The sequence below is a fragment of the Amblyomma mixtum genome, chromosome 4, assembly GCF_055824585.1.
Source record: "Amblyomma mixtum isolate Tamu chromosome 4, ASM5582458v1, whole genome shotgun sequence".
Lineage (NCBI taxonomy): Eukaryota > Metazoa > Arthropoda > Arachnida > Ixodida > Ixodidae > Amblyomma > Amblyomma mixtum.
Window position 1 is genome coordinate 97,219,908 of NC_143015.1, and position 14,327 is coordinate 97,234,234.

At 48.5% G+C, this 14,327-nt stretch overlaps 1 protein-coding gene across 1 annotated transcript; it reads right to left on the minus strand.

Moving 5' to 3' along the window:
• Positions 1–11,097: 11,097 nt before the first annotated feature.
• LOC149347530 (etoposide-induced protein 2.4-like) lies at positions 11,098–13,775 on the minus strand. The gene is made up of 2 exons (XM_089585605.1): positions 12,874–13,775; positions 11,098–11,343 (listed from the first exon to the last, which is right to left on the minus strand). The coding sequence occupies exons 1-2, from the start codon at positions 13,758–13,760 to the stop codon at positions 11,154–11,156; spliced, it is 1,077 nt and encodes a 358-aa protein (XP_089441731.1). The 5' UTR covers positions 13,761–13,775; the 3' UTR covers positions 11,098–11,153.
• Positions 13,776–14,327: the final 552 nt, after the last annotated feature.

A 14,327-nucleotide genomic window follows, 5' to 3' on the forward strand; every position in this document is an offset into this window, starting at 1 on the left:
TCCCCGGCGGCGTCATCCGAGCATCATCCGAACGGAACGGCACCACCAACACGAATATCAAGTGCTTAACCCGAAGCGGGCGGCATGAGTTGGTTACGAGGCGGAAGAGTGATTGTTGCCGCAGTGACCGGGCGTGCCGGCTCTTAATTCCCGCAGTGAGATTGCAAGCTCCCATCAGCTGCACCGGTCTGCTTCCGTATGTCGGCAGTTGCTGCAGTGTGATTATTCATGGTCGCCGGGTATTTTCTGAACAAAAATAAATGTAATCACGCATCGCCCTTGGAGCACATTTGCCATCGATAGCAGCAAGGTGAGTTCACACTGGCGAGTCGCGGAGGTCGCGCGACAGGCTTAAATCGATTTATTACGCTCCCTCCCCGCTTTACATGTGCTTCGCAAACCGTAACTAATTGACCGAAATCGGTCGCCTAGAATACTAGCGCGACGATTGCAACTCGCCAGTGTGAACTTGCCTTAAAGCTGCCTTCGCCGGTTTTCGAGCCAAGCGCTCCTTCCAAATTGTTCTCGGCAGACTCGTAGCAATCACTGCCTTTAAACAGATTTTTCCGCGCACTTAAGACGTCTGCGCAGTACTTTGATTCTGCGTAATGTGTAAAAAAAGAGGACAGCCGTCGAATCAGCTGATTTTTTTTTCTGGCTGCCATGTTTACGATGGCTGAATATGTGCGTGGAGGGATAAGGCTGAATCGGTTGAATCAGGCGGCAGCTCACGCCGCCTAGCCGCCGCTACCGACGCTTTTCCAGCGTCAGCGCACCCTCGCGGCAGCAAAAGTGACTGAAGAGCAAACTTAATTGCAAAATTGAGGACGCTTCTTCTTTCGCTTCATGTCGTTGAGTTTGAAACATAGTTTGTTAGCGAAATAAAACATTCTTCAAATTATTAACGGCGTGTTTACAGCAAAACTTTAGTATACGGTCCCTTATTGCGCAACTAAATGCTTCCTGGGTGGAACCCTACTATTAGACACCACAACCTCGCTGCTAATTGGTTGATTCCGCGGTCAACAACTCGCGGTGTCGTCATTTTGACGTCAGAGTCTCAAAATTGAGACGAAAACTCGTAATCGCGCCCCAGGTTTCCGGCGTGAACGCCGGCCGCGTCTACGGACGCCGGCTTTAAAGGGCCCTGGCCCACCCCAGCGCAGCAGACACTCTCTACCTCTCTTTGAGCGAGCCTCCTCTCCTTCCATTCCCTCCTCGAAATTCTTCTCTCCCGCTCCTCGTCGAGTAGGCTCGGCAAGGCAAAATCACCCCTTCCTTCTCCGGTGTAAGCCGGAGGCGTGGTGTCTGTGGAGTGCGTCACAGGGCGACGTCATGGCCCCGCCTTCAATAGAATTCTTTTCTTGGTTTTTGCATTTTCTCCGCACACTGAACGATCGAGAGGCGCGATCGGCTCGACCACCTAGACTTGTTAGCGAGCGCATCCTTTCATACATCTGTTTGTCATTCCCAGTTAACGAGCCACCTTTTCATTTTCTTTTAGGCCTCCCCACCGTTTCACGAGCGGAGGGGCGGAAGTCGGTTGTGTTCGAAACACACGGCGAAGCGCGGACCCGGCAACCGCTCGTTTGCTTTTCTCCATGCGTGTTTGTGTTCTGTGTGTTTGTGTCTTTTCTCCGCTCCAAAGCATATGTCATTCATTGGAGTCAAGGCGTACGCAAGATGCACGAAAGATAAGGGGTGTGTGTGCGGAGCGGTGAAGTGGGCGAGCGAGGGAAAGGCTCTGCTGCACTACTAATTAAAACCTTGTTTTGGGGGGCTCGCATAGAAGAAAAGAAACTGAGAAGGGAGCGCGCACGCAGAGCGTCTCGTGACGTGATCACGGCGGGGGGGGGGGGGGGGGGGGGGCGAACCAACTCCAAACAGACCATCATGACTGCCAAACAATGAGACCATGCGTTGCGCGAAATTCTGCACATTTATTTATATCCTAAGGAAAAGTGTTTATACAAGGTCGAGGCTGACGGCAGGCTGATGTCGTTCGTTAAAAAAACATGCAACACCTGCATCACACGAAAGTACACGGCATACATGGCATAGAAACAAACAAAAATCCCATCACATAAAGGACATGCATAATACACAACAGCCAGGCTTTCTTGTTTTCCAACCAAGCTGCTTAAATCAGGGTATGTACACACATTTGATTCTCTCTCTGACAAAAAAGTGCGCCAGCAAGAGGCACTCCTCTATGTACACGCTGCTTTACAAGATCACAGATTCTCAGTTTTACTATTTTTTTACTTTTTATGGCTAGGGTTCAAGGCTGTCGCCGCACGCTCCCTCCGCAGTTTTTTTTTTTTGTTCCTTCATGCCGGTTTGTAGGCATGAGCCAGAACTGAAGGCGCTGCGGAAAGCCTTGTGCAGACGACGCGACGCCAAGGCTACGCCCAACCTTCTCCCGTCAGTCAGAACGATGCACCAATGGAGTGCCTTTAGCGAAAGTAGCCCCCCTTGACGTCAGCGGGGTGCAGAGTAGTGGGCCGGGCCCGTTTTTGAAGGAAGGAAAGAACGAACGGGCTTTGATTTGAATTTTCGCAGCTTTTCGGGGCGCGCATGGCTCTAGTATTTTGCAGAGGTTATCTTCGATGCCTCATCTATGCAGTGGGCTTGTTTTTCAAAAATGTCCGGACCCTGGTCAGTGGCCCTTTAAGGCTTGGTCTTGCGCTCGGCGCAGCACTGCGGCGTTCAATGCGGCGCTGCGAAATCTTGCCGAATCTGGGCCTCCGGTTGCCGCTGGGTTAACCGTTGTCCAGTGCATGTTTTCGGGGTCGTAGCCTCGGCAGGAGATTTGCGCAGCAGCCATACTGGCGTCAGTGGCCAGAGGCCCCGATGTGCCGGGTACCGGTTCGGCCGTTAGGCCCAGCCGCGCCACCGGCCCGATCGGGCCATGTGTTGCCCGAAAAAGGGGTTTAACCGGGCCCACCTTGGAAAAAACTGGTGTCCAGATGTTCCCGACAGCTTTCGGTGCACGTTGGGGATGATCTTGCTAGGGTCAGGCGGAAACAGGCCGCAATTATTCTGCAGCCCTTTACTACGGCACCTCTTTCGCTCGTCTTTCACTACCTTAATTCACACCCCTTCCCTCATGGCTCGGTTGAGGTGTCCAACGAGAAGTCTGAGTGATTGCTTCTTTTCTTTCCTCAGAGGGTTCTTAGCGATGTTCGACGTCGTATCACCGCTATCCTCAGGGCCGAGGTGCGGCGCGATTTTGAATGGAACAGGAAGCTGACAGGAGAGCTGCAGAAACCAGAGGCGAAATGCTTACGTCGCCCGTGCTGCACTGTCAGTGCTCGTGAAAAATAAAAACGACGGATGATTTAGCGTGGTTAGGCCAAATGCGAATTAGGTGCGCTAGCGCTTTGGTTTTCATTTCGATTCTGGTTCAGGGCTCGGTTTAAAAGGAAGCTGGCTCTATACAAAGATCGGCGAAATCGGTCAGTGGGGGCTTTTCAAGCGAAAGCTTTACAAGCCGCGTCAAGCCAAGTTCATCGGCGCAGTACATTTGACCTTCAAGTGAAGTAGTAAAGGTGTGTCAGCCACGTGACGTACCACGTGACTCACCGCCGCTGCGCCAGCTGTGTCCACGCGGAAGCTGAGTTATCTGTAGTTAAAATTTGAATTTCCGCGTTTTCGCGCCTTTCTCTCTATTCTCGTCAGCGCTGCACACTGAAATGTCAGCGCTCCTCAGCCGGCTGCCGACGTGCGCGGGAGTTCTCCGGGGGAGGGGCTCCCGGCCGCGGCCATGGTAGCTGCGTGACGTCAGAAAGAGTTGGTACGGCGAACTAATGAAAGCCCGGACTGCTGGTCGCCCCGAGGCGTAGAAGCGCGAATTTTTAAAATTATATTGTAAATGATCAGCTCACTTTTGAGGTCTTACACATGGCATAAGCGCTCGGTGGCCTATGCTCTACATAATGCATGTGTATTACAGCTACCCTCAAACACTCTTTTCAGTGACCCTTTAAGGTGTGTCGCCTGCATGCATGAGGAGACCTTTATGATTACCTCGTGTGGGAGAGCCCAGGCCTGGAGACTTGCCGTTAGCAGCACTGCACAACCTGCTTTACCAACCTAGGAATGGATTCGGGGAATTGTGGCGTTTTGTAAGCAAGGTGCCCATTACCGGCTACTATTAATCACCAGTCCCTAATCCACTGCAGCCTACTATGCAATCTCTCTGAACAAAATGTTCATTCTGTTGCTCTCGTTTAAACTGTCTTGTTATTGTTTAATTTGATGCGGAAAGTACATATTTATATCACAGCTAATTTCACAATCTGGTGCAGTGCTTGAACATACAGGTAATGAAATGCGACACAAACAACCAAATTCATATTTACTTCATCTACCGAGAACACGTTGCAGCTATAACGATAGTGCGTCTCCAGACTGTGTGCTCACAGTGTTTGCTTTTCTATTGCTTCAACATGTACTGTAGATAGTACATCTACAGCAATGCCTGAAACTTTCACTGGAACATACTACACACAGTGCATGGTGACACCCAGTGATGTCTGCTGAAAGCTGCGGTGCTTGGTTGAAGAACTGCTGCCCCAGCTTGTCATTTTTCGTTGTTCCCTTATGTGGTAAGAAATTTAACCCATCGAATGGCTAGTTTCCATTAATACGCTCAGCTGGCTTTGTGAGCCTGATGAACAGCCTATGACGCTAACAGCCATAGCAAGCTGTCAACGCACATAAGCCACTGTGTAGTCCTTTGATGAAAGCTTGCGCATGAGCATATTTTCAAAACCTCTCCATAAACACACCGCCCCAAACAAAGCTAACCAGTTCCAGACACCAAAACCTACGATCAAGCCATGTCATTGCACAGGCCACCATCGGCAGTGCGCCTATTCAAACAGACCATCATGACTGCCAAACAATGAGACCATGCGTTGCGCGAAATTCTGCACATTTATTTATATCCTAAGGAAAAGTGTTTATACAAGGTCGAGGCTGACGGCAGGCTGATGTCATTCGTTAAAAAAACATGCAACACCTGCATCACACGAAAGTACACGGCATACATGGCATAGAAACAAACAAAAATCCCATCACATAAAGGACATGCATAATACACAACAGCCAGGCTTTCTTGTTTTCCAACCAAGCTGCTTAAATCAGGGTATGTACACACATTTGATTCTCTCTCTGACAAAAAAGTGCGCCAGCAAGAGGCACTCCTCTATGTACACGCTGCTTTACAAGATCACAGATTCTCAGTATTTAAATAATACCACCAGCACCAATACAAACACGCACACATCGTAATTTGAACAGTCGTCCAACAATCAACGAACACTGCCTTGCACAGTTTACACACTGCAAAGTCCAAGCTTTGTGAGTTGTATCGCGGAAATAAAAAAGCCTAGATAAAACTAAACTGAAACAAAAGCTTTGGATACCCATTCTAAACCTTGTGCAGTGTGATCATGACTAAGCACCCTCCAACATTTCTTACTCTGACTGTGTGGCAGTGCTTACCATAAGCTAGGTTGACTGAGGAAGCATTCATCATAGCTATCACTTCACTGTGGCCATAAAAACTTGCTTTTCTGCCTGCCAATACAATAGTGCACCACTGCTATTTAATAAGGAATTAAGAACATCATCTTAAACTCACAAATTTCCACTATAGAAAGGAGATCACACAGACTGAACCATAAAGCATTTGTAGCCTGCTGGGACATTGTTTGTGGTCATTATGAGGGAGGCAGCACACTGGTATTAACAAGAGGCTGGTACTAAGCATTTTTAAGTTTAAAGCAGTATGATACGCTGACTAAAGGCACATTGCATGGACAAGAGAACAATAGCGCAATGGCTGCACAAAATGGCAATGCCCAGTTTGAGACAAATAAATCTGTGCGTCGTCACAAGCTTTCTAGCAATCAGCTACATCAGCCTCCACTGGCAATGACAGCAAAACACGATTTCTTGGTACCGTCCTAAGCACACTACATTGACCGATTGTTTTCTCTATGCATTAAATACGCACAAAATGTGCGTTCATACATTAGTGCATGTAAAGCATTTACTCAGTGTGCCTACAATGGCATTTCCAACAACAGAGAAGTACAACTGTTCCTCTGAAAGCATGTGGAAATGAGTTTTTGGTAGTGGATGCAAGAGGGCATTTGGAAGCCTTTCACCTGAAGGCCTAAAGTGCAGTACCAAGTTGTACGATAAACCGTTTTCCCAATTAGACTGTGCACATGCGAACTCGAAGTGATAATACCGCTACTCTTTTGTAGGGTAAACAAATCAGCAGCCACAGTTGAGACAAATATTGTCATACAAGTTGGCCAAAGTCCAGTGATGCCGCAGAGTCTTTAAAGGTGCCCTGAAACACCTTGAGAGGAGAGTACATACACTCGCTCAGTCACTGCGTTGTGTTGTCATGAATGCCTGAGCCAAATAATACACTTCTGCACGCAGCAGAGAGCCTACAATCACACGCGACAGTTGGCGAGAACTTTCCGGCGAATTTTTCATGCTCATGCCCTCCTCAGTCACACCGCTCCTGCGTATACCAGTTGAGAGATGGCTATTGGTTAGATTCCTCCACACGTGAGGCAGGTACCGTGACCATGGTCAATAACGGCGTAGCTCCGGCAGATCAGGAAGCTCCACCCCCGGTGGGGAAGTGACGAGAGGAGAAGGAAAGGTGCAAATCCACTGAAATTCAAATTTTAACTACAGATAACTCAGCGCCCACAAAGCGCAAGAAATAAAATTCCTGTTGGAGAATATTCGTGAAGCCGCGTCCTTTAACATCAAAGGTATAACGCAACTTTATCAGAGCCCCTATAAAGTACGGCTGCAACTTACAGTATACAGAGGCGAGGGGCCTGGGCTTTTCTCTCTGTAACGTTTTCCAATTTCATTTCTGTATGCTCCACAAGACTGGCTTCGACATTAGACATCAATAAATGCTGCTAGGCAACAAGATGCTTAGGGAACTGTCACATCTATGTACAGCCTACAGCACATATGCACACTACGGCATGCCTACTGTTTCCCACACCTGTCTAAAAACACCCCAAACAGGTTTGTGCTTACAGGCGGAACCCTCAACTTCCTCATCCAGCTGCAAGCGCAAGAGCCTCCGGACAATTGCTGCATATAGGACACCATATCTGACCAAAGTGCAAAGAGAAATACGGAATCTGATCCAGCCAGCAACCAAACGTTCAAAGTTCATGCTGGGCTGAAGGCTAGCAGAGTTTGCCAGGTATCCCCTCCTTGCATTCGCCTTCTAGCACTGTACACCAGATGGCAGCACAGGTAGCTCAACGACAGCTCAACTCCAGACAGATGTGAACTACTGCCGGACATTCGACATGCCAGTTTCCAAGCAAACTTTTTTGTGCACGGTTACTTCCATCATATGAATTTTTAGACACTAGCTACAGACTGAACTGCTATCAGCTTTGAACTAAAATTCGATTGAATTCTAAAAGAATGAGACTGCTTTGAGGAAAAAATAAAAGCAGAAATAGCTCCCAGCATGGGCAACGGTGCCGACTAGCATAACCATGTTTCAATTAATTGTTAATTTCAGTTGCGCTAAGTACACAACCCAATTAAATGGCTACGGGAAAAAGTTGGAAGCCTACGAAACCAGAAGACACTAAAACAAAAGCAACATTGAGGCAGAAAATCTATTACCTTAAGTACATTTCCCAGTCTTGACATCAATACCATCGGCATCGTACAGCATGTGGGGTTTAATGTCTCGAAGCCTCATGTGGGCTACGAAAGGCATAGGAGAAGGCTTCCGATTAACAGTGAACACCTGTGATTGTAAACATTCACTGACATCTTGTGTTCTTACGCTTGACCTGCTCTGAAATGCAGCTGCGACAGCTTGAATTCTATCTTACAACTTTGTTATCAGCAGCTGAATGTCTTGGCCACTACGCTACAGTGGCGGGTAACACCAAGCTTTCGAAATGCATCTATAATGATGAACACCATGTCCAAAAAAGCCACAAAAAAGCACTACAGTTGCATTACTCACTAAGCAATAATCATTTGACACCAAAAGTTTGCCAGAAATGTATGAATCTCAGTGTGCACTGCGATATACAAAAAGCTTTTGTGCTGCCGAAAGCCATTGGAATAAGATTACACGCTGTAAACCCTAGTCAGTGACAGTACAGTCTGACCATGTCAAATAACAAGGCATGTGGTCCCACGTTCATGCTATGATAAGTAGCCTGGCACTCCTGCCTACAACAGGCCTTGCAAACAGCCACGACAGCTCCAAGCACATGACATTCTGCAGCAAACAGATGCACCAAGGAGGAGCGTGAAGCACAGGAGGCGGAGGTAAAAAAAGTCCAGTAACCAGCTGTCAGCTCCACAGATGGGCGCGTAGTAAAGAGTGCACAGGAAGCACAAATTCAAGCTACCACGGGTTACTGCACAGAAAAATGCTCAAAACTAAACTGAAAAGGCTGGCATGTGAAATTAAACAACATGACAGTGAAGAACCGATAATGGTGGGAGATGAGTACAAAAGCAGTTGTGCCATTAGTCACTCTCATAGTGCCGCAAATCGAAACACCACAGAACACAAATACTGTGGTGGGACGACCGGAAAGAATTAATACCACCCCATCTCGTGCCACCAAGTATGGCGGGCATAACATGCTACCGCTGTTGCTGATCACTGGCATGGAATGCCGTGGAAAATATTAGGTGTCTCACGTAATGATAACCGAGGTTTAAAAAATATGCTGGCACACAAGTGCAACTTCCAGCAACACTGTCTGCGATTATACAGGGCAAGTCGCAGTACTTTCCCACACAAGCCACCTGAGCAATTTGTTCAACTGAAATAACTTTTCCAGTGTCTTAGAAAACACTCCTCTTGACACACGGGTAATGCAAAGGCCTCCGAGAATCGGGTAATTTTGTTCAAAGCCACAGGGAACGAAGCTGCATGGCATTAGTGTAGCCCTTTGTTGTAAAGGGCCTTAAGAGGTGAAGGTCAAACCTTTTAAGTGGACAGCAGCAGCCTTCACATAGCTGAGATTGCAGCATTGTGAGTAAGATATGAATAGCATATACCGAATTGAAAACTAATGAATTAGGCATTTTCTGGGGCGCTCTGCAATTTTCCACTGAAATTCTCACTCTGACTACAAAGACTGAAAAGTCAGTTATTTAATCTTCAATAACTACACTACTGGACAGTATACAAAAGGAATTGGAGGGGACACTTAAAGGTGCACTGAAGAGGAATCTGAACTTGCCTTTTTGCCGCGGGAACTCGATCTACACCTTTCTAGCATTCTTAGAAACTGCGACTTATTGCCCTGTATGGCCGATTTCCCAAATTAAATCGAATTAACGGCCGGCTCCCGCCCTTTTTTATTGAATTCTGCCTCGTACGGTGGGCGGAGTCGACCAACGCGTGGAGTGCCTTTCATCCAGTCCGGTGGCGGCTTGCCGCTCTGCCATCGGCGGAGTAATACGTAGTAGTCCGTCGTAGCAAATAGTCCGCGCGTATTTTTATTTCTGCGGGCTTATTTTGCGGCTATATTACCTGCGAATGAAACTATTTATTCATGGAAACCTAAAAAACAAAATAAAGCCAAAGCAAAGCCTCCACGGAGCTGGCTGAAGGGAACTTCACGCGTTGGTCGACTGCGCCCATCGTACGAGGCAGAGTTAAAAAAAAAAGGGCGGGAGCCGTACGTTAATTCGATTTAATTAGGGAAATCGGCCATACAGGGCAATAAGTTGCAGTTTCTAAGAACGCTAGGAACGTGTGGATTGAGTTCCCGCGGCAAAAAGACAAGTTCAGAATCCTCTTCAGTGCACCTTTAAGCTCTGGCGTAAGGGTATGACACGACAGATTTGATAGGTTAAATGCCCGTATATGCAGGATTGGATATCCTCTAATTAACACTGATAGATAACTGGGAGTCCTCGTACCACTCCTGGCGCAGTGGTGCAGCATATAAGCGGTGCGCCACTGCCCTGCGATGGCAGGTGCTGCTGTGCGCAGGGTTTCTGCGACCCAGGTTGCTCTTTCTGAGCAATGGTGCGCAATTTGCTCACAATCTCGATGGCAGGTTGTGATGAAGCCACAAGGTTACGTGACCTAGGTGCCCCAACTGCCTCCAAGGTTGCTTCTTCGAAGATTTTGCGGGAATTTTTGCTCACGGGCTGTGGCGCCGACGCATTTTCTGCGACAAGAACTCCTTAACGCGATCGCGTCAGCACTGTAATTTGTTCTATAGAAAAGCCAACAGTATGGTTCGGGCGGCATGCCCTTATTGCGTGCTGGTACGATTTTAAACGTTGCCTAAAGTTACGTAGGTCACCCGGTAAACTTGCAGTACTCTGAAACTCAACAGAGCAACCTCACTGCGAGGCAGCTTGGCGAAGTCAAGCTGCCTGCATAGCAGAAGCAAACAAGCAGAACACCACTGCCATTTAAGATGCGACTAACAGTGCAAGACTTACGACCCTCAAGAGAGAGAAAAAAAAGATGCGCCACAGTTTATAACAATAAAAGCGAGTCTTTATTTGAACCACACAGCCAGCTATATGACAGCTGATAGGAAGTAAACGAATTGACGCCTCCTCGGTAATCTTTATATGACATGAACGCAACTACTGCCACGTGGATGAAAACCAATTCCTGTTTTGACAGCAAAATTTCACCTCAAGAATGGCAGTAGCAACGGAGCAAGCAAGCTTAAGAAAAATAAAAATCTACGATGGCACGCATTTTCCTTCAGTTTAAAAACAATATTCGAGCCAGAACTATATGGTGCGTCAAGAAGTGGTCATAATTTCGAGCCTTGCGTCAGTAAAAGGTAAACAATACAGCCCCAAAGCAAGACGTGGCAATTCATACGGTTGCCCCAGCAGAAATCCGCAGCAGAGTGCTCAAGAATTGATGGCCGTCCCTAGTCGACAGCGTTGCTTCCTCCATGGCCGCAGTGCTTTTGCCACTTTCGCTTTGCAAAGAAAGGGCTGTCGCACATTCCCGCAAGAAGCAGGGCCAAACGTGTGGCGGAAGCTTATGTCAAGCTTTCAGAGCGTATGTGCTCCCGAGTTGATAAAAACCGAGCAGTGCGCAAGGCATAGTGCAGCTGGTTCCATCAGCTAGTAGGAGCCGTCCTGTGACGTGACGCGCGTGGTGACGCGGAGTGCCTTCTGTGCTCCCGACTTACAGACCGCCTCTGAGGCGTGGCCACGCGACGAACAGGCTTGACAACGCAGTTTGCCGTGATGTGGTTGAAGATGATGTTGGACACCCAGATGGACGGAGAAAACAACTTGAGAGGGAACCTGGAAGTGTAACAGAAGTAGGTTTTAGTATTACTGGGGTTCAACGTACCAAAGCGACTCAGGCTATGAGGGACGCCGTAGTGAAGGGCTCCGGAAATTTCGACCACCTGTAGTTCTTTAACGTGCACCGACATCGCACAGTACATGGGTGTTTAGCATTTCGCCTGCAATGAAATGAGACTGCTGCAGCCGGGATCGAACCTATGCCTTCCAAGACAGCATTCGAGCACCATAACCACTAAGCCACTGCAATGGGTTGCGTAAGAGAAGCAGTGTGTGGTCATTAGTACTAAAGGAAGGCACGGCTGACTACGCCACCCAATTTTTTGTTCGTATCAGTATAAATTCTACGGCGTCTCCTAGCTGTGTTGATGTTTGCCCAACTGCAAATGATGCATTTACTGCAAAGAAAATTGGTGTCAAAATTTTTCTCACACTCAATTCAAACTCGCGACAAAATGGCTACAAGAAAAATGACTGATCACTGTTCGCAAGTGAATGGCACCTTAATCCAGCCTCAAGTATCTGTGCCCCAAAACCTGTTGAGACACATCACAGATGGAGACACCTGTACTTCCCAGCTTATATGCGAGAAAGCAGCTTATATGCGATTGAATTAAAGCAGTAATCTTGTTGACAAAGGCCAACTTCAATTTTGTCTTTAGTGTCCCTTCAAGCTGCTATGGCTGAAAAATTCCGCCAGCACCTGGGGCAAACCATACATCCGCAGTCAAGACAAGGCCCCGAATTGCCAGTAACTAGACAAGACGCAAGACTCAAAGCACATAGGCATCTTGTTTTGGGTTAAGTGATATTAGTGGAAATGTCTATTTGCAGCATTGCATGCATGGTCCATGGAATTGCCCTACCTGCCCACTTCAACTTTACTCTGTTAACAATGATGCCTGAAAGATGCAAATGGTTGCGTGACAGCAGTATTTACTGGCAAGCGCAACAGGCAAAATAACAGGAAAGTGCCTGTTCTGTCCACTGTCCAGGTTGTTCCTGTCTTGCAATGCTATGTCTGGATGTACTCATAGCATTCAATGATTCAATGCAGGGCAATAAGGCGCTCGGATGGTAGACATCGCGGACTGGCAAACCAGCACAGATTCCGCTGGCGGTTCGAAGGAATGCCAAAACAAGAAGAAAACAAAGTTCGCAAGTCAAGTTCTGGTCAGGGCAGCGACCACCGGGTCGAAACGGTTGGAAGTCTAATGCCAAGGCTAGGAACAAGGAAGTTACTGTACTGGTTGACACAGATAACTTACAGCGATCAGCAAACACAGCAAAATTCATAAGCCCGTTTAAGGGTCACAAACACTGAACTGTTTCCCCACAACAGTTACACGGACCTTTAGTCGGCGACGCGGAAAATTTATGCTAATACCTCGCACGGTGGGTGCTTGTGTTAGTGGTGTCTGCTGTGTCATGACAACAGTCTGGAGCAACGAAAACGCTAGGCTGACACAATGTGCCCAATGGCACATGACAATGGCACAATGGGCACAATGTGCCCGAGGCCCCTACCGAACTGTACCGGTCATGGGCGTCGCTCGGTAGGCGCTCAGCATAAACAGGGGGAAGAAGATGGAGAAGATGCTGCCGCTGATGAAGTACGAGGCCGGCAGCGACGTCAGCACGGCGAGCGGCATCCCGAAGCCCACAAAGTAAGGCCAGTTGTCCTCAATGAACGACAGTCTTCGGTGGAGTTCCCACCCGCGGTTCAACCAGCAGTACTCGAACGAGTAGAGTGAGTACAGCAGGCTGAGGTGCACTAGGTACACGATCTCGGCGATCTTGCCTAAGGGGAGCATGCCGACGATGGAAGCCTGAAGCAAGAACAGCGACTGCACTATGAGGCTGTACAAGACGTCGGTGAGGACGCGACTCAGGCCCGGCGAGGGTGCTTGCCGAGCGCCCGTCATGTAGCGGAAGGCGATGTCGGCAATGTCCTGGAACCAGAGGCAATTCACTACCCTGCTAATCGCCCACAGCGGTAGCACCCACAGCGTCTGAAACGTGTAGTCGAGTAGCGGCTGCAGCCACATCCAGATGCCGTGCGCCGCCGGGCTGTGGTGATCGCCCAACAACAGGCCGACGTGAGAATGGACGCACGCCAGCACTACGCAATTAAAGGCGATGATACTCGCACCGAACACGCCGCCGTTTAAGAGGATGCACTGGAAGAGGCGGTAAGACACACGAGTTTCTTCGCGGCCGCTGTTCTTCGTCGATGGTGGCTGGGCCGACGGCGCACTGAAGGCCGCTGCTTGAGCGGCTGCCCTGCGTAGCGCCAGGACAGTGGTCGGTGCCGATGACGCAGCAGCAGGCCTGGCCGCTGCTCTTTTCCTCTGCTCGGCGTCTAAGCTCTTCACAATGCTTGTGCCCACGACGGCATCGTTTAAGCCGCGCATAGCACCCACGGAACTGCATTTGAAGTCCTCCGTCTCTCCCTCTCTCAACAAGCCCCTGTCTGCAAGGAAACGAGTTCCGAGAAAAAAAAAATACAAGGAAAGTTCCGCATTCTTCCCAACACTTCCAGCTACGCTACGGAGCTTCCGCGAACGTTAATATTAATACCGTCCTGGCCCGCACATTCGCACACAACAAACACCCGCCACACGCACATTTGGGAGAGTGAAATAAACCCAACGCTGGAGGAGAGAAACAACAGCGCCGCACACGCCACACAACCACGTTCACAGATACACACACGCGCCGCTTAGTTGCCAGGGTCTGCGGCTGACTGTATGTTCTTTATATACTTAGTATTTACGTGCAGCGCCTCCTGGTACGTGTTGAGCTGCAAAATACAATCACTTTCCTACCACTCCCTCGTTTTTCATCGTTGCCCTCAAACCCGCGCACGTTTATCATTTTTATCTTTATTTACTAGTCGCTTTCGACCTTGCTTACACTCATGAGAACGTGGAGAACGTTTTGGGGCGATAGTCAATGTACCGATTAAAAAACAGGAACCG

Coding starts and splice junctions, on each gene's coding strand:
- LOC149347530 (XM_089585605.1), bottom strand. CDS start 13,760: ATGCGCGGCTTAAACGATGCCGTCGTGGGCACAAGCATTGTGAAGAGC. Junction 11,344..12,873: donor CCCATGACCGGTACAGTTCG/GTAGGGGCCTCG, acceptor TTACACTTCCAG/GTTCCCTCTCAAGTTGTTTT.